Below are 20,152 nucleotides of genomic sequence, written 5' to 3' on the forward strand. Positions count from 1 at the left end.
TGAACTGTTATCCATACCTCATCTTTAAAACTTTCTTTTTTCACTTAGGTGCTGTGTGTGTGTGTGTGTGTGTGTGTGTGGTTTAGGTGGGGGAAACGGAGCCTGTCAGAGAAAGGTTACCACTTTTTTCTTTCACTTGCCATTTGCAGCACAGTTAATTCCTTCTTTAGGTGGGGGAAACAGGGAGCCTGTCAGAGATAGGTTACTCTCATAGCTCAGTTGGTAAAGAATCCGCCTGCAATGCAGGAGACCCCAGTTGATTTCTGGGTTGGATTCCTGGGTTGGGACGATCCGCTGGAGAAGGAATAGGCTACCCACTCCAGTATTCTTGGGCTTTCCTTCTGGCTCAGCTGGTAAAGAATCCGCCTGCAATGCGGGAGACCTGGGTTCAATCCCTGGGTTGGGAAGATCCCTTGGAGAAGGGAAGGGCTACCCACTCCAATATTCTAGCCTGGAGAATTCCATGGAGTCACAAGAGTCAGACATAACTGAGTGACTTTCACTTCACTAATTCCTTCTTAAACAATCTTATTCATGACTGTGTAATCTTTCCATCTTTTCCTCCCCAGTTTCCACTTAGACTGTCATAATTCCGCTTCCTTTCTGTTCCTTTTAAGTTTCCCCTAGATAGAAATTTGAAAGTGTTTGATCACTAGATTCCATTGTAGTCACTCAAACTGCAGTATTGATGAGATTTGATCCCTGGATTGAGAAGATCCCCTCGAGGAGGGCATGGCAACCCACTCCAGTATTTGTGCCTGGAGAATCCCATGGACAGAGGAACCTGGCAGGCTATGGTCCATAAGGTCAGAGAGAGTTGGACATGACTGAAGTGACTTAGCACACATGCAAGATTTACCTTACACAGATTATCCTATGTATTTCCTAATGGAATGTTAGATTTGGGGGGATTCTGTGGGTTTTAAGGTAGAACTAGAAGTTCCCTGAAAGATATCTTAGGCATTATTCAACTTTTTGTTGGGGCAGTTTGTTTTATTAACTTCTTTGTTAGTCTACCATCTATTATTGTAAGAAGACTTGGCTTTTCAGGAGAAGGCTCAGTTTGATATTTAACATTCAAAAAGGCTGGGTTAGTGTGACTTCAGAAGAGCATAAAAGAGAAAACGGAATTTTTCTTCTATCCCTGCTTATGCTATTGAAATGTGACTTTAACATTTTTAATAATAACTGTTTTGAAAGAGCTTCTCGTGGAGGTTTTTTGCAAAAGAAAATAATTCCATGATTTAACTTCCATGATTTTGGTTTTCATAGGAACTAATTAAATCACATTTAAGGAGTGATAATAGATATGTTATTCCCAATGGTGTACCTTAGGGTAGCTTTAATGTGTTAGGTGGCCCAGCATGACAGGCACACAGAATTTGCTCAGAAGCCAGTTTTCATGTGCGGCATTGTCTTACATATCTGGGCTATCGAATACATTTTCTCTTCTCCTTCGAAGAAAACTCGGAGGTGAGCAATCCCTGGTGCACATGAATATACCAAAGATACAAAATATGGACTCCATGCTGAGTAGGTCCTTTGGGAGTTAGAAGAAATGCTTATTTTCCTTAGATAGTTTATGCATCATTAGGCAGTAGCCAAGCTTCCCCAGAATCCACTGAGGAATGTGAGAGAAGCTGTGAGGATTGGCGAAAGGGGAGGCAGGAAAGGAGAATGAGCACAAGAGAGAAAGAGAGTAGATGCTGGTGGGAAGTGATGGGGGAAAGAAAAGGCTGCCTTATTTCTTGTAAGATGTGCATTATTTTCACCTCATAACATCTCTGAAGTTGGGATGTGTCTAATAACTGTTGGCGTCTGAATATTGCTTTTCACTAGGTGGCAGTTTTGATGTTATTGTCATTGCACGTGCATGAAGTCTGCTTTTGCTGTTTTATTGCTGTCATTTCTCTCATTTACACCCTCTGGGAAGATCAAGCAAGGACCAGTAGCAAAACTTGCAGGATGGGTGTCAGTGGTTTGAACTATAATCCAGGAGTAATATTGGAACATTCTTCAAACCTGCAGTATTGATGGCAGAAAAATGATATTATGAAGAAAAAACTAAGTGATGAGAAAACATGGTGTGACAGTTTAATTTACAACTTTCTTTTCCTTCAAGGTTCATAAAATAATGGTAGATTGACTTTGTATATTTGATGAAGTAGCTCAGCTGTGTATTTAAAAATCCTGATCCTGATGTAAAAAAATTTCATGATTATTACAACAGTAATGACTACAGTTTCCCTTTGCTGAATATGTACTGTGCCAGGCACTGAGTTAAGTGTTTATCTCATTTAATTCTCAGGACTGATATTCATTATACAAAATAGAAATAAATGGAGGTTTAGGTGTGTTAGATCCAGAATTTGAACCCTAGTTCATTAGACCTCAGATCTAGTGTTTTTGTGTGTTACAATACATATATTAATATTAATGTTCCTGTGTAGGTTAGCCTTATTGTATATTTCTAGCCAGTTTTCTTGTTCTGCCACCTATGTTCCAGCAAACTGAGCTGTAATATTTCCCTGTCCTGGTAGATAAAGTCTCTGATTTTATGTCTTTCCAGGAATAGCATTTATGCCTAAGATACAGCTACTTCATGCCTTTTGTCTTCCTCCATTCCCTTCCCCAACGGCCATCCCCTGAATTTCTTTAACATCCTGTTCACCCTGAGGGTATCTGTCGTTCTCCATGGTGTATTGCAGAGAGGGATGGGCACTTTTAGTTGATTAACTTGTAATTCTTTACAGTTAAGGTCTGGGCCTGATTTATCTTTTAGCCACTTAGCATCTAGTTTAGTGGCTTGCCCTTTTTAGGTATGCTTAGTAAACATGTGTTGGATAAGTAAGAGTATAAATCTGAGGTTAAGTGTAGCATGTTATTTGTGCCTTAGTTGACCCAGAAAGCATTGTAGAAAGGGAGCATAGAGGACCAGGTTTAACTACCCCACAATCTGTAACCTCTAAAGACTTAAGTTACTGAATGTAACCTTTTTGAAATTTTCTCTATTACTTTGATAAGTTTAACAATAGTATTAAAGAGTTTTGTGGATGACTGTGAACACAATCAGCTGATTGAATTGAGTATGGGTGTTCTCATTGTTTCCAAATTCATTTTATTTAGTGAAAGGTGAAGGGAGTGTGAAAAATGGAACTAACTTTAATGAGAGATATAAAATTAAACCTTTTGGGTACCAGAAAACCTAATCATACTCTAATTTTCAAAGGTATTGCAAGTTCACTTGGGGCTCATGTTGCATATGCTAGCATATGCAAATCAAAAATTGTTATTTTAGTTTATTTTTATATACATAATGAAAAAATTATTTCATAACGGAGGACTTTTGTGAGGATAGAGAATAAATCTATTGCTGTATCGCAAGCACTCTGATACTTTCATTTCAGTTTATGAGCCAATATGTTACTTTTAAATACATATTTTACAGAAAAGATGACAAGAGAAAATTGCTGTTACATGGATATCATAAACAGTTTCACCCACAGTATAACAATTTTCACTTAGAAATATAAATGCTAAGTATTAAGAAAGTGAATATGTGAAATAGAGTTGGGCATATTCTTAGAGTGTTAAATGGAGAGTGCAGAATACCAAGCAGTGCTGTGTTAAACCTCAGTCATGGCCAGAAGTTGGGGAGACTATATATATGCAGAGAAAAAAAATTTAAGGAAGTAAGTATACCAAATGTTAATGCAGTGATGTGGGTAAGTATATTTTATAATTAGAACATTTGTATCTAGAAAAAAATGTTTTAAAAGTAGTACATTATTCCATCATTTCTTAGATAATTATGTTCTTGTGATAAATGTGGCAAAAATGTCCTAATGATAATTTAAAAGGCTTTGGATTAAGTCTGCTATAATAAATGTAAATTTTATACAATAGTAGAAACACTTAGACAGTCCTTTCATACCTCAAGAGTGACTGAGCTCAACAGAGAGAAGAGTGAGTTAAAGTAGATTAAGAAGCTAAAGAAGCATGGGAATTTGCTGTGTGACTCAGGGAACTCAAACAGATGCTCTGTGACAATCTAGAAGGGTGGGATGGGGAGGGAGATGGGAGGGAGATTCCGGAGAGAGGGGACATGGGTGTACCTATGGCTGAGTCTTGTTGATGTTTGACAGAAAACTACAAAATTCTGTAAAGCAATTATCCTTCAATTAAAAAATGAAGTGGCAAAAAAGAAAAGTTGAAAGAAAATTACCAGGCCCTACACTAATGTATTTGCACGTGTGTATTAAAATGCAGTTACGTGAAAGCAAAAAAAAAAAAGTTGATGAGCTATATTAAGTGGTATAAAAAAGTCAGTTTGAAAATGAACACATTGGATTATCCTTGGTTGAAATTGTGTGGTCTTATTTTTTGATAACATGTAATGATTTGAATGTTTTGGAGAAGTCTAGGAGATATGGAAGGTATTAATAGTAGATCCTGAAGGGGAGAGCATTTCTTTGCAGGAGGCTTAGTGGGCAGTGTGTGCAGTCCTTAGGAACATAGGTTTCTGGAGCTGGGCTGCTAGGGTTCAGTTCCTGACTTTGTTTCTTCCTATCTTTGTAAATAAACATTAATTTATATAAGTTACATCTAATTTCCTTTCACCTATTCTCTTATCTGTTAAATGAAAATTATGGAATTTACCTTGTATGACTGTTTTGAGGTTTGAATGATTTTCAATTTATAGGTGCTCGGTGGTGGTTGGCATAGTGAAGTTTCAATAAATGTTAGTGGTATTATTCTTCTTATCAGAGGAATATTATTATCTGCTTTAGCAGTTGCTTTTGTAGAAAGGAAACTATTCACATTCTTAAAATAGCTGTATTCTTTCAAGAAAGTTATATGTCTAAAAGTCTACCTCTGTGGGTAACTTTTTAAGATCACGCATGCACTTTTGTCTTTTCATCAGTAGCAGCACAGCCCACAGTCTACACTTCCTATAGAGGGTTTTTAGCATGACACAGTAACAGAGGTTCATAATAATAACTAAGTCATTAAGAAAAGCTTCTGCTATATTTAGGTCTTCATGAGCCAGTGATATTTGGTTCAGGAATGCACTCATTCAAAATGAAATCACTTTAAATGCAAACCAGTATTTTATAGTGGATTGTGAATAAAAGGTCTTATTGGGACTTTATCTTAAAAAAACTAAAAATTTGGAAAATCATTAGGTTATAATTGTAAACATGCATTAATCTTATAATAAAGACTGAATTGAATGTAGACCTAATTTTTCTTATAAAATAATTTAGTTGCATAATATGACATCCTACATGCTTGACATTTGTGATACTAATATTAAGAGCATTTTTATTGTTGTGAAAATACTCATAAAAATATGTATCAATTTCCCCAGGGACTTCTGTTAATCTTTTGATAGTGAAGTTATTGTTTCTGAACAGAGAATAGATTTCCTTACTGATCACTATAAAAGTGGTGGACTTCCCAGGCTCACTGTTCATCATCAGTGCAAACCACTGGAGTACGAATAAAGTTGCTATGGACATGTACTTGCCTTTAGGTTGACATAGCACTTGTTTCAGTTGGATACCTACCTAGGAATGGAATTGCTGGATCATAGGGATCCATGTTTAGCATTAGTAGATGTTGTCAGTCTCCCAAAGTGGTTGGGCTAATTTATGTTTCTGTTGGGCTAACAGAATATGTAAGAGTTGTTTTGATTATCATGAACATCTGCTTTTTTTTTTTTTTTAATTCTAGCCATTCTGGTGGATGTAGAGTGATACTTCACTGTTTTTTTTTAATTTTTTAAAAAATTTCTTTGATAACTAATGCTGTTGAACCCATTTTATCATCTAATGGCAGTTTTGATACCTTTTGTGAAAGTTCCTGATCACGCCTTTTATTTACTAGTGAATTTTTATGATCAGTTTTGCTCCTTTTTTAACTTTGTAAGTTGAAACTTATAAAACAAATACTTGGATTACTTGTGGCACACACCAGCTATACAGTTTGGAAAGTTACAAAACATTTTTAAAAAGAATTCTGTTAAATGTTTAAAGTTTTTAATCATTCCACATTTAAAGAGGTGAGTGCAAAGTTTGTCCTTTCCCCTTTCCCAATAGTAGAAATTCATGTGTGAATAGCATATTTCAGTTTATAAAACATTTATTACATGTGTGTTTAATTGTGTTTTTAGTACTTTAGACACACATTATTTTATTACTTCAATATTTTAATGACTTAGGAACCATCATCCCTATTTTATAGAAAAATCAATGGAGTTAGAGTGATACCTCATCATGGTCATATATCTAGTAAAGGATAGAATCTGATTCTCTTCTATTTTCATTATGATACTTAAAAAATTAAAATAGTGCATTTTTGTGTTATAAAATATTTATACACATAGAAAAATAGAGAAAATAATATACTGATGATTTGTCAGATTTTCTTCTAATGTAGTTTTAAAAGAAACACAGCTAAAGCTTTTCCATTCTTTCTTCAACATTCTTTCCTTCTTTCCCTGAAAGTAATCAATATTCAGTATGCATGTCATTTTCATGCATACTTTTATTCTCTCTGTGCATGTCTGTAAAGAACTATTTTTTTTTGTTTTAAATTTTATGCTGTTGCTCTTATAAAGGTATTTTATGTTTTTATGAATTGCTATTCTAAAACTCTCTACTCATTCATTTAATAAACAAGCACTGTCCTTAGGTTCAAGGTTATATAATGATGGATAAGAAAGACAAGGCTACCTGTCTACTAACATTTTTGTGAGGAAGACTTGTAGTTAATAAGTAAAATCAATATCATTGTTATGAATGCCATGAGAGAAAATTGAGCAGGATCAAGGGATAGAGAATGATGTGGGAATTGGATGTATGCTATTTTAGATAAAATAGTAAGGGACCTCCTTTTCAGGAGGTGACAACTGAGCAGCTAAATTAATTGAGAGAGAAAGCCATGTTAAAAATCTGGGAGAGGAGATTTCCATAGGAGGGAACATCAAGTGCAAAGGCCTTGAGGTAGAAATGACTTTGGAGTATTTGAGAAATGAAAAGCCTTCAGGTGTGGTTAAGTACAAAGTTAGCTAAGAGAAGGCTAAGAAATGAGATAGGAGGAGAAGCCAAAGGCTCAACTGTGTAGGCCCCATAAAGCAATGTTAAAGAATTTGGATATTGAGTGTAATGGGAAACAGCTGGATGATTTTTGAGCTGAAAGAGGACGTGGTTTGATATACTGTTTTTAGCTTTTTTTTTTTTGGCTGTGCCTTTGCAGCATGTGGGATCTTAGTTCCTTGACCAGGGATCGAATTAATACCACTACGTTGGAAGCCCGGAGTCTTAAGCACTAGATTGCCAGGGAAGTACGGTTTGATACACTTTTAAGATTACTGTTTAAGATTCCAGATTACTGGAATTCTGTGTATTAGAAAACAGTACGATAGTTCTGTAGAGAGATGGAAAGAGCTTGATGATAACATTGTGTATACATTTTTCTGTGTGTTTTTTCAATATACCACTATTTATGTAAAAAAGGTTATGATTATTTATATACCTGTATTTGTGTAAAATTTCTCTAGAAAGACATAAAAGACAAAAGAGGGATTCCCTGTGAGAAGGGGAACTGAAGATGGGAGAAAAATAAGAAGGAAGCTGACCACTCTATACTTAACATGACAGGAAAATACTTAAAAATTATAACAGAAATCGTACACGTCTTCAGTATTCAGTCAGCCAAATTTTCACAAAGTGACTCTCGCATAAAATCACTCAGAGGGAAATGAAGAGCTTTGCCAGGATGGCAGAAACCCTCAAGTTTCCTTCTGGTCAGTGCCCGCAGCCTTCCTTTTAAAGGGTAGCCACCATCCTGAGCGCTCATAGCATGAATTGGTTTCCCCTGTTTGTTTTTTGGTTTTGTACTGGCACTCTTAACTCCATTCTGTTCTATAGTAGATAACAGGTTATCAACTAGTTGTGTTTTAGCATTATGCCTCTGTTAACATATTATTGACCCCAGGGATTTTTATAGAAACTAATACCTGTAGCCAGCGATTTGTTATGTAAGTGAATATTGAAACATTCTGGTCAATAATGTTTGGGTGACAAAAGAAGTATTACTATGTCTCTGGTCTATACGTTGTTAAAAGGTTAAAACAATACAGAAGCATATGGAACAAATCATGCAGGACCCCCTTTCTATTGCTTATCTCCCATTCCATGCTTCTCCCTAGAGGTAACTGCAGTCGGTAATTTAGTGTGTAGCCTTTTAGTCCTTGTTCTGGGTTTATATACACAAATAACTTTTCCCCCTTTTTTCTTGTTAGTAAATAATATGGTTAGTATTTAATAGTAGAGATGCTAGATTAGTAGTTAACATTTATTAAGCATGCTGTAGTGGTTAACTAAGTATCAGGTTTTCAAGCTCCTCTGCTTTTGTCTCCCTCTTCTTTAACATATCATTGCTTCGTACATGCTGTCTCTCATATACATGCACTACTCTAGATTGCCAGGAGAAATATCAGTAACCTCAGATATGCAGATAACACCATCCTTATGGCATAAAGTGAAGAGGGACTAAAGAGCCTCTTGATGAAGGTGAAAGAGGAGAGTGAAAAAGCTGGCTTAAAACTCAGTATTCAAAAAACTAAGATCATGGTATCTGGTCCCATCAGTTCAGTTCAATTCAGTCACTCAGTTGTGTCCAACTCTTTGCGACCCCATGGACTGTAGCATGCCAGACTTCCCTGTTCGTCACCAACTCCCAGAGCTTGCTCAAACTCATATCCATCGAGTTGGTGAGGCCATCCAACCGTCTCATCCCCTGTCATCCCCTTCTGTCATCCCTTTCTGATCCCATCACATCATGGCAAATAGATGGGGGAACAGTGGAAACAGTGACAGACTATTTTCCTGGGCTCCCAAATCACTGTGGATGGTGGCTGCAGCCATGAAATTAAAAGACGCTTGCTCCTTGGAAGAAAAGCAATGACCAACCTAGACAGCGTATTAAAAAGCAGAGACATTTCTTTGCCTACAAAGGTCCGTATAGTCAAAGCTATGGTTTTTCCAGTAGTCATGTATGGATGTGAGAGTTGGACCATAAAGAATGCTGAGCCCTGAAGAACTGATGCTTGGTGTTGGAGAAGACTCTTGCGAGTCCCTTGGACTGCAGGGAGATCAAATCAGTCAATCCAAAGGAAACCAACCTTGAATATTCATTGGAAGAACTGATGCTGAAGCTGATCCTCCAGTACTTCGGCCATCTGATGCGAAGAGCCGACTCATTGGAAAAGACCCTGATGCTGGGAAAGATGGAAGGCAGGAGGAGAAGGGGATGGCAGAGGATGAGATGGTTGGATGGCATCACCGACTTAATGGGCATGAGTTTGAGCAAACTCCAGGAGATGGTGAAGGACAGGGAAGCCTTGCGTGCTGCAATCCATGAGATCACAAAGAGTCGGATATGACTGAGTGACTGAACAACACTCTGTCTAGCCTCTGTTATATTCTAGTATTATGGAATTAAGGTCTTAGTCAGCTGGGCCTGTCTGCTGTTTATCCTGGGAAATGCCCTATTCATACCTGCCCATGTATTTTTTTATGTTCCCCTTTCCTTTGAAATTTCCCTTCTCATCTCAGACGACCAAATCATGCCTGTACTTTCTGACCCAGATGGCTTTTATCCTGTATCCTTAATGCTGCTACAACTGAAGACTTTTATACAGTTTAACTCATAACACTGTATACTCTGTGACCTGTTCCTAAAGCGTGCTTTTGTTTTCTTGTTATATTTCCCTGGTTTAGTGTAGGCAGTTTTGTTTTCCTGGTGAAAATTATCCTATGAAGTGTTGGGAAAGACATACTGCCTAGGCTTGGGCATATCCATTCCTACGTAAGGAGTATACCTTCACTTCCCTGCACCCTTCCTCATATGGTTCCAGCACGCAGTCTGTAGAGCCACTGCCGAGCATGTGTCTCACTTCCCAGTGACAGCAAATTACTTGGTGGAATTTGAATTTAGTGAAGTGAGGTGTGCGTTTTTCTCTGCACTCTGTGTGGTCTGGCCTTGCAAGTAGGGAGGAGTCAACATAATTGAAGATTGTGCAGTTCCTAGTGACAGGTGCCAAGAGGTTATGATACACATTTCTTGGGTGTGGTGTACAGTGAATAAATGCTTGCAGCTCTTGGCCCTTTTTTGATCAGTGAAGCACTTTTTAATTAATATTTTTATTTCTAGAGGAAGAACTGTAGTTTTCCATAGCTCTTCAACCCTTTTCTCCTAAAGAGGAGTCAGTGCTCCTTTTTCTCTCCTTTTCTGGATCAGCACCTAGAACAGTGCCTAGCACTTTAATAGGCTCTTAGTAGGCAGCAGGCATATGTTGAAAGAATAAATCAATTGGCTCTTAAGATGAAACTATTTGATACTGTTTTTTTTTTTTAAGTACCATTATGACTATTCATAGTACATGGCAGGTAATGTTGTTGAATTTAACTCTATTTTATTTTGTTTACTCAGACTGTAAGTATCTGCAGTGTGGGAGACCCGGGTTTGATCCCCAGCTTGGGAAGATCCCCTGGAGATGGAAATGGCCACCCACTCCAGTATTCTTGCCTGGGAAATCCCATGGACAGAGGAGCCTGGTGGGCTGTAGTTGATGGGGTCACGAAGGGTCGGACATGACTGAGCAACTAACACTTTCACATTATGGGACTTATTTTATTTTTTGGCTCTGCTGGGTCTTTGCTGCTGCGTGGGCTCTTCTCTAGTTGTGGTGCATGGGCCTCTCACTGCGGTGGCTTCTCCTGTTGTGGAGCAGAGGCTCTAGGGCACGCAGGCTCAGTAGCCGGAACTCCCGGGCTCTACAGGTTCAATGGTTGCATCGCACAGGCTTAGTTGCTCTGTGGCATGTGGGATCTTCCCGGATCAGGGAACAAACCTGTGTCTCCTGCAGTGGCAGGCGATTCATTACCTGTTAGTCACCAGGGAAGCCCTACTGGAGTTTTAACTGAGCACATATAGTCTTTTCTGGGAAGATCACCCCAATCCAGAATAAACTTGATGCTAGAATATTCTATTATTTGTCCAAGACAGAGTTGCAGCATTATTTAGGTCTAAGAAAGGAAGCATCTTTTGTTACTGACATCCTTTTCCAAGCATTACTCCTGCTATTTCACTAATAACTAGTTGTATGGTTGACTGTAGTAACCACAGGAGATTGTACCCACTCTTATCAGTGGAATGCCACTCCATATCACTTCTTCAGGGTATACAATGGTGTTCTGCCTGGAGCAGGTTCATTAGCTTAACATACTTAAAATATCGGAGAAGGCAATGGGAATTATGAAATGATAAACTATTTTGGGGGGGATTAAACCTTGGGTTTATTCTTTGTAAATCTAACTTTCTTCATTTTAAACGTAGATACTTCCCAATTTTCTGCCAGTTGTAATGATTTATTTGAGTATGTCTTATGACAACTTCTAATACAATTTGCATCTAATAATGTGACTTGAATAGTACTGTGACTTTTGTGCAAACCTTACAAGTCTGTGAAACATTTTAAAGAAAGTAATGATGCTAGGGAAGCACTAGGTTTCTCTTAAGACCTTTGTTCAAATCAGGATACTATTACGTTCAAAACTGACACAGCATATAACATGGATTTCAGTGAAGAAAACTACTTCAGAAACTTGGCTTCTGACAGAAGGAAATAAAGGTCTAGGGGCTGTTTTTTGTGGGGTGATAATGTGTAGAAAGTAGAGCACCCTACTTTGCTTGTGGTTATCATTTGACATTGCCAATGAGATTCATATTATGAAGAAGGAAGTGAGTGGTCACAGGACTTAAGAGAAAATTTTTCTATCTAGACTTAGGTTTTTTGTTTTATTTGGTAAGGCTTTTCTGCTCTTATTGAAAGTAACATACTTTTCAAATTATATTGATTTAAATGTATGTAAATTTTGTTTATTTAAACTAGGGATCTTATCCTTTTTACCTTTTCTCTTTCAGGGCTTGAACCAATGAAAGAAGCTTCTGGCACTTATGAAGATAAATGTTACTCCTTCCTTTTAAATTGCAGCTTTTGCTTAGGGCCTGTATATGACTTTCCACCTGTCATCTGTATGTTCAGTAGACACTGACTTTGAGTTGCAGAAAGGTTTCTGAAGATTTAAATCAAATGACGTCAATGGCCAGCTTGTTTTCTTTTACTAGTCCAGCAGTAAAACGATTGTTGGGCTGGAAGCAAGGTGATGAAGAGGAGAAATGGGCAGAAAAGGCAGTTGATGCTTTGGTGAAAAAACTAAAAAAGAAAAAAGGTGCCATGGAGGAACTGGAGAAAGCCTTGAGCAGTCCAGGACAGCCCAGCAAATGTGTCACTATCCCCAGATCTTTAGATGGACGCCTGCAGGTTTCTCACAGAAAAGGCTTACCCCACGTTATATACTGTCGTGTTTGGCGCTGGCCTGATCTGCAGAGTCATCATGAGCTAAAGCCATTGGATATTTGTGAATTTCCTTTTGGATCTAAGCAAAAAGAAGTTTGTATCAACCCATACCACTATAAGAGAGTGGAGAGTCCAGGTAGGTTTTAATTCCCCTGGGAAGAATTATAAAAACTTCTGCCTCCTGATTTGCATTTGACTGAATTTAGTAATTAATAGATTACTTTAGTTTTATGCTTCCTTCTTAAAGTTTTTAATCTTGGGAGGAATACTGGACCAACCTCAAATAAAAGTTAAGAAAGAATTCCTGTCCTGACCTCAGCCACGTGACCCCACCTCCAACGTACCTTGTTCAGTTAGGAATCTCCATCTGTATTACCTCTACATTACCGTTCTTCCTGTTCTTTGTTGATACCCACTCTTGTTAGTCTTTCTTTTCTACCTTTTGACTTGTCAAATTCACTAATGACTGTGTTCTTACAAACAGAGGGATCAATCATTCTGGGTCCTCATCTTATTTGCCCTGTCAGCATTGTTTGGTACAGTTGCTCTCCTTTCCTCCCACTCAAAACTTTTTCATATTGGCTTCTGAAGCACAGCACTCTTAGAATTCTCCTACCTCACTACCTGTTTTTGCTTAGTCGCTTTGTTGGTCATTTTCCTGTTTTCACAGGACTCAGTCCTTGACTTTTTCTCCATCTATATTTTTCCTGTAGGTACTCTCATGTTATCACATGTCTTAAAACCATCTATAAATTCATGCTCACATTTTGAACTCCAGAGTCAGCTTCTTCTGACTCTATCCAGTTGCCTATATAACATCTCCACCCGAATGTCTAATAAACATACCAGATTTAATGTCAAAATAGGACTTCGGATTTGTTTTTCCCACTAAATCATTTTTTCCTCCAGTTTTCCCTGTTGAAGTCAACGGCAGTATCATTCACATAATTGCTCCCTAGAAGTCATCTTTTATTTCTCTCTGAAATTCTGTGCTTAAGCTATGAGGAAATGCTGTTTGCTATACCTTCAAAATGTACTTTGATCATATCATCTCTCACCATCTCTAACACCACTACTCTAGTACAGACCATCATCATCTTTTACCTTTAAGTAGTCTCCTAATTGGTCTCTGCCACTTCTCTGTCCCCCAGCCCATTCTGTTTCCTGTTATAGCAGCCAGAGTGAGTGTTAGGAAGTATATATCAAATCATGTCAGTCCCTGCCCAGACACTTAAAGGCTTTCTGTCACACTTAGAACAGATTTCTACAAGGGTCTACATGACCTATCCTCAAGCTTCCTCTGTTCCCTGGACTTGTCATACATGCTCTTTCCTCTACTTAGAGTACTCTCCCTCAAGCATCTTTTCATGTCACATTTTCTTATTTCATTCTGTCCTTGCTTAAATGCCTCATCACTGCTTGACTGTTAGGTATTCATTTTGTTTATTGACTGATGTGAAAAGGACCTTCCTCTGTCTCATTCTGTACTGCATTCCCAGTGCCTAGAATAGTTTTATTACCTGGAACTTAGGAGTGAGTGCTCAGTAAGTATTTTTTTGTATTGAATGAATTATATAAGCTGAGATACTAGTTGGGTACATTACTTACCTATTGCTACATAACAAAGTACCATAAGCTAAGGGGCTAACACACATTAATTATCTCACAGTTTCTGTCAAGTCAGGAGTCAGGCATGGCTTTACTTGGATCCTTTGCAAGGCTGTAAACTAGGTATTGGTCAGTCTTGGGTCTCCATTGGAGGCTCAACTGAGAAAGGTTCTGCTTCCAAGCTCATGTGATTATTATCAGGATTCAGTTCCTTGCAAGCTTTTGGATTCTGGCTGGTTGTTGACTCCTTCATTTGCTTACCATGTGACCATCTCAGTAGGTAGCTCACATTCGTGGCTGCTTATTTCTTCAAAGCCAGTAAGAAAGGGTTTTCTTGCTAGAAGAGGCATTGTGTTCTGGTGGAATGTTAGTATATATATTCTGTTACTTTTGCCATATTCTGTTGCTCAGGAGCAAGTCACAGATAATATACTCAGATGGAAGGGATTACACAGGGTAAATAGAGGCAGGAATCATGGTAGCCACCTTAGTCTGCTGGCCACACTAGATTTCACATGAAGATAGTATATGCCGATATGGTTTAAAAAAAAAACAAAAAACTGTAGCAATAACATTAGATGTGGAGACTAGCAAAAAAAAATAAAACAAAATAGGAGTAATGGTGCTGTCAGGGAAAGTTTATTTTAAGGGCTTTAGAGCTGCCAGTTGGTATTTGAGGTGATTCTCAATTTCTTATTGAATCCAAGGAGAGCTGTAGCCAGAGGAATTGATGAGGAAAGGCAAGTATGAGGATTTAAAAGAGAAGTATAGTCTGAAAATCCCAGGCTTGATATTTGCTGGAAGTTGTTGGCAAGAAAGGGACTTCAGTATATTCCCTCATAACCAGGGTATGTCTGATAGTCAATAGAAATGTCTTATTTTTGTTATCTGTTTTCCTCAGCTGTGATTCATTCTGTAGAAAAGATTGGGGCTTAGGCCTGGTATGCTTAAGCAAGTTAAACAGCTGTAACATGGGATGGATCACTTCATAATACCAGTATTAATAAAGTCATAGTAATTAACATCATTGAGCACTTAAGGACTAGATACCCTTCATGAATCACTGCCTTGTCATGGCTCAGGGGCTTGCATAACTCAATGAAGCTATGAACCGTGCTGTGCGAGGCCACCCGAAACAGATTATAGTGAAGAGTTCTGACAAAACGTGGTCCACTGGAGGAGGAAATGGCAGCCCACTCCAGTATTCTTGCTGTGAGAACTCCATGAACAGTATGAAAATGCAAAAAGATATGACACAGAAAGATGAGCCCCCTTCATCAGAAGGTGTCCAGTATGCTTCTAAGAAAGTGTTAGTGTTAGTTGCTCAGTTGTGTCCAACTCCTTGCGACTCCATGGATGATAGCCCTTCAGGCCCCTCCATCCATGGAATTCTCCAGGCAAGGATACTGGAGTGGGTAGCCATTCCCTTCTGCAGGGGATCTTCCCAACCCAAGGATCAAACCTGGGTCTCCTGAATTGCAGGCAGATTCTTTACCATCTAAGCCACCAGGGAAGCAAAAATGCTGCTGAGAAGGTAGTGGTAGTGATTTAGTCGCTAAATTGTATCCAACTCTTGCAGTCCCTTGGACTTTAGCCTGCCAGGCTCCTCTGTCCATGGGATTTCCCAGGCAAGAATATTGGAATAGGTTGCCATTTCCTTCTCCAGGGGATCTTCCTGACCCAGAGGTCAAACCCATTTCTTCTGCATGGCAGGCGGATTCTTTACCACTGAGCTACTAGAGTCACAGAGGGCAATTATTAATAGCTACAGAAAGAAGGAAACAGCTGGGCCAAAGCAGAAATAATGCTCAGTTGTGGATGTATCTGGTGGTGAAAGTAAAGTCTGATGCTGCAAAGAACAGTATTCCATGGGAACCTGGACTGTTAGGTCCATGAATCAAGGTAAATCGGACATGGTCAAGCAGGAGATGGCAAGAGTTAACATTGACATCTTAGGAATCAGTGAACTAAAATGGACAGGAATGGGAAAATTTAATTCAGATGACCATACATCTACTACTGTGGGCAAGAATCCCTTAGAAGAAATGGAATAGCCTTCACAGTCCTCAAGTCTGATATACAGTACTTGGGTGCAACCTCAAAAATGATAGAATGATCTTGATTCGTTTCCAAGGCAAACCGTTCAGCATCACAGTAATCCAAGTCTGTGCCCCAACCACTGATGCTGAAGAAGCTGAAGTTGACTGGTGCTATGAAGACCTACAGCATCTTCTAGAACTAACCAAAAAAGATGTCCTTTTCATCACAGGGGATTAGAATGCAAAAGTAGGAAGTCAAGAGATTCCTGAAATAACAGGCGAGTTTGGCCTTAGAGTACAAAATGAAGCAGGGCAAAGGCTAACAGTTTTGTCAACAGAACATGCTGGTCATAGCAAACACCCTTTTCCAGCAATCCAAGAGACGACTCTACACATGTACATCACCAAATGGTCAATACTGAAATCAGATTGATTATATTCTTTGTAGTTGAAGATGAAGAAACTCTATACAGTCAGCTAAAATAAGGCCTGGAACTGATTGTGGCTCAGATCATGAACTTCTTATTGAAAAATGTAGGCTTAAATTGAAGAAAATAGAGAAAACCACTAGGCTATTCAGGTATGACCTAGATCAGATCCCTCATGATTATTCAGTGAAAGTGATGAATAGATGTAAGGGATTAGATCTGATAGACAGAATGCCTGCAGAACTATGGATGGAAGTTTGTAACATTGTATAGGAGGCAGTGACCAAAACCATTTCAAAGAAAAAATGCAAAAGGCAAAGTGGTTTTCTGAGGAAGCTTTACAAATAACTGAGTAAAGAAGAAAAGCGAAAGGGAAGGGAGAAAGGGAAAGATATACCCAACTGAATGCAGAGTTCCAGAGAATAGCAAGGAGATAGAAGGCCTTCTTAAATGAACAATGCCAAGAAATAGAGGAAGACAGTAGAATGGGAAAGACTAGAGATCTCTTCAAGAAAATTGGAGCTATCAAGGGAACATTTTGTGCAAGGATGTGCATGATAAAGGAAAGAAACAGGAAGGACCTAACAGAAGCAGAAGCGATTAAGAAGAGGTGGTAAAAATACACGAAGAACTATACAAAAAAGGCCTTAATGACCCGGATAACCACAATGGAAGATCATTCACCTGGAGCCAGACATCCTGGAGTGTGAAGCTGAGTGGGCATTGGGAACCATGAACTATGAACAAAACTATTGGAGGTGATGGAGTTCCAGCTGAACGGTTTAAAATCCTGAAAGATGATGCTGGTGAAGTGCTGCACTCAGTGTGTCAGCGCATTTGGAACACTCAGCAGTGGGACAAGACTGGAAAAGGTCAGTTTTCATTCCAGTCCCAAAGACACTGCCAAAGAATGTTCCAACTACTAGACTATTTTCACATGTTAGTAAGGTTATGCTCAAAATCCATCAAGTTAGGCTTCAGTAGTATGTGAACAGAGAACTTCAGATGTACAAGCTGGGTTTCAAAGAGGCAGAGGAACCAGAGAGCAAATTGCCAACATTTGTTGAATCATGGAGAGAGCAAGGGAATTCCAGAAAAACATTTACTTCGGCTTTATTGACTATGCTAAAGCCCTTGACTGTGTGGACCACAATAAACTTGAAAATTTTAAAGAGATGGGAGTACCAGAACACCTTACCTGTCTCCTTAAAAACCTATATGCAGGTCAAGAACAGTTAGAACCAGACATGCAACAATGAACTGGTTCCAAATTGGGAAAGGAGTATGACAAGGCTGTATATTATCACCCTGATTATTTAACTTCTCTGCAGAGTACATCATGCGAAATGCCGGCTGGATGAATCACTAGCTAGAATCAAGATTGCTGGGAGAAATATCAACACTTCAGATATGCAGATACTATCATTCTAATGGCAGAAAGCAAAGAGGAACTAACGAGCCTGTTGATGAGGGTGAAAGAAGAGAGTAAAAAACTGGCTTAAAACTCACCATTAAAAAGAAACTAAGATCATGGCATCTGGTCCCATCACATCATGGCCAGTAGAAGGAGAAAAAATGGAAACAGTGACAAATTTTATTTTCTTGGGTTCCATAATCACCACAAATGATGACTCTAGCCATGAAATTAAAAGATGCTTGCTCCTTGGGAGGAAAGCTATGACCAACCTAGACAGCATATTAAAAAGCAGAGACATCACTTTGCCTACAAAGGTCCATATAGTCAAAACTATGGTTTTTTTAGTAGTCGTGTATGGATGTGAGAGTTGGACCATAAAGAAGGCTGAATGCCAAAGAATTGATGTTTTGAAACTGTGGTGCTGGAGAAGACCCTTGAGAGTCCCTTGGACTGCAAGGAGATCAAACCAGTCAATCCTAAAGGAAATGAACCCTGAATATTCATTGAAAGGACTGAAGCTGAAGCTCCAATACTTTGGCTCCTTGCTGCGAAGAGCTGACTCATTTGAAAAGACCCTGATGCTGGGAAAGATTGAAGGCAGAAGGAGAAGAGGGTAGCAGAAGATGAGATGGTTAGATAGCGTCACCAGCTCCATGGACTTGAATTTGAGCAAACTCCGGGAGATAGTGGAGAGCAGAGGAGCCTGGCATACTGAGTGAGGTCCATAGTGTCGCAAAACTTCAGAGATGACTTAGCGACTGAACAATGACAAGGACTAGACACTTTCGTAATCCTATGAGGTTATTCCTTCATGGGGTTTGAAATGGTATAAACATTTTATGATACTCTTAAGTTTACCAGTAAGTTACAGATAGGGAAGCCAAAAATTAATAGAAAAGTAGCTTATAAAAGGGGCTTCCCTGAAGGCTCGGTGGTAAAGAATCTACTTGCCAATTCAGGAAACATAGATTCAATCCCTGGGTTGGGAAGAACCCCTGGGGAGGGAAATGGCAACCCACGTAAGTATTTTTGCCTAGGAAATTCCATGAACAGAGGAGCCTGACAGGCTATATAGTCCATGGGGTCGCAGAAAGAGTCAGACACAATGTAGGGACTGAAAAACAACAACTTATAAAAGATCACGTAGTTAATATGTAGTGGAGCCAGCAAGTATTGCAGAGTTGGAAAAAAAAGAGTAAAAAACAGTTGGAAAGTGATAAAAGCAAAATAGAGAGCCTCAGCCTAGGTGATTCAGTATTTAATAGTGTTGTCCAATGGTTAAGATTACTTTCTTGAACCAGATTCTCTGGATTTGGATACTGACTTCACCAGTACTATCAAAATGACCATAGAGAAATTAATTAACCTGTCTGTGACTTTGTTTCCTTATCTGTAAAATGGGAATAATAATACTTACCTCAGGTTAGTTATGAGAATTAGATGAGTTAATGTATGAAAAGTGCTTAGATAAAACATTAACTGGCTCAGAATAAGTTTCATATTAAATATTCTTATAAAATAATAATTCTTAAAGCATTGGAGATAATGTGAAAGAGAAATTATGAAAGAAATACTATTAGAACAATTCCCAGAACTGAAAATTGAATGGGCCCAATGACTGAGTAACCAGAAAAGGAGACAGAAAAAAGATCCATATGTGAAATTTTAGCATATCATGGATAAGAAGATTTTGAGAGCTCCCAGAGTAAAAAAGAGAGGGCACATAGAAAAGACTGGAAATGAGAATACTGGATTTTTCGGTACAATTTTGGATTCTAGAAAAAAATAAAGCAGTACCCTGTACATTCAGAGAGAAAAAGGTTATTCTGGAATTTGTCTGTAGATAAACATAAGACAGGTTACTTTCATATAAGCAAGGATTCAAAATTTATCTTCCTTACATCCTTCCTTAGTAAACTAATAGAGAATGAGGTCCAGGAAATGGGATCCAACTGGAGAGAAAAGAAGAGGAAGTCTAAAGACCTTGACTTTGTAGGGAACTTAAATAGCAAACGATGGAGGATTCAGGGGAGAAAATTGAATCAATAGATTCTTTATTTGTGGCACCTGGAAAATAGTATTGGTAGGAATTTATTAGATCTGTTGGACTTCGGGAAATTAGTGGTACAAACATGAGATTAAGCAAATGAAGGACCAAGGCAATAATTAAAAAAAAATTGTTCAAGAAAAAATATAATACAAATTTGGCTCAGCAATGAATTGTATTTAT

At 38.5% G+C, this 20,152-nt stretch overlaps 1 protein-coding gene across 1 annotated transcript in view; it reads left to right on the plus strand.

Moving 5' to 3' along the window:
- Positions 1-20,152, plus strand: part of SMAD5 (SMAD family member 5) — a 62,353-nt gene that overhangs the window by 15,740 nt on the left and 26,461 nt on the right. The window contains exon 2 of the mRNA XM_005891686.3: positions 11,995-12,566. Within this exon, the coding sequence (XP_005891748.1) occupies positions 12,164-12,566 (403 nt within the window). The 5' untranslated portion in view covers positions 11,995-12,163. The remainder of the gene's footprint in view (positions 1-11,994; positions 12,567-20,152) is intronic.

This window comes from Bos mutus, chromosome 7 (assembly GCF_027580195.1).
Source record: "Bos mutus isolate GX-2022 chromosome 7, NWIPB_WYAK_1.1, whole genome shotgun sequence".
NCBI classification, from domain to species: domain Eukaryota; kingdom Metazoa; phylum Chordata; class Mammalia; order Artiodactyla; family Bovidae; genus Bos; species Bos mutus.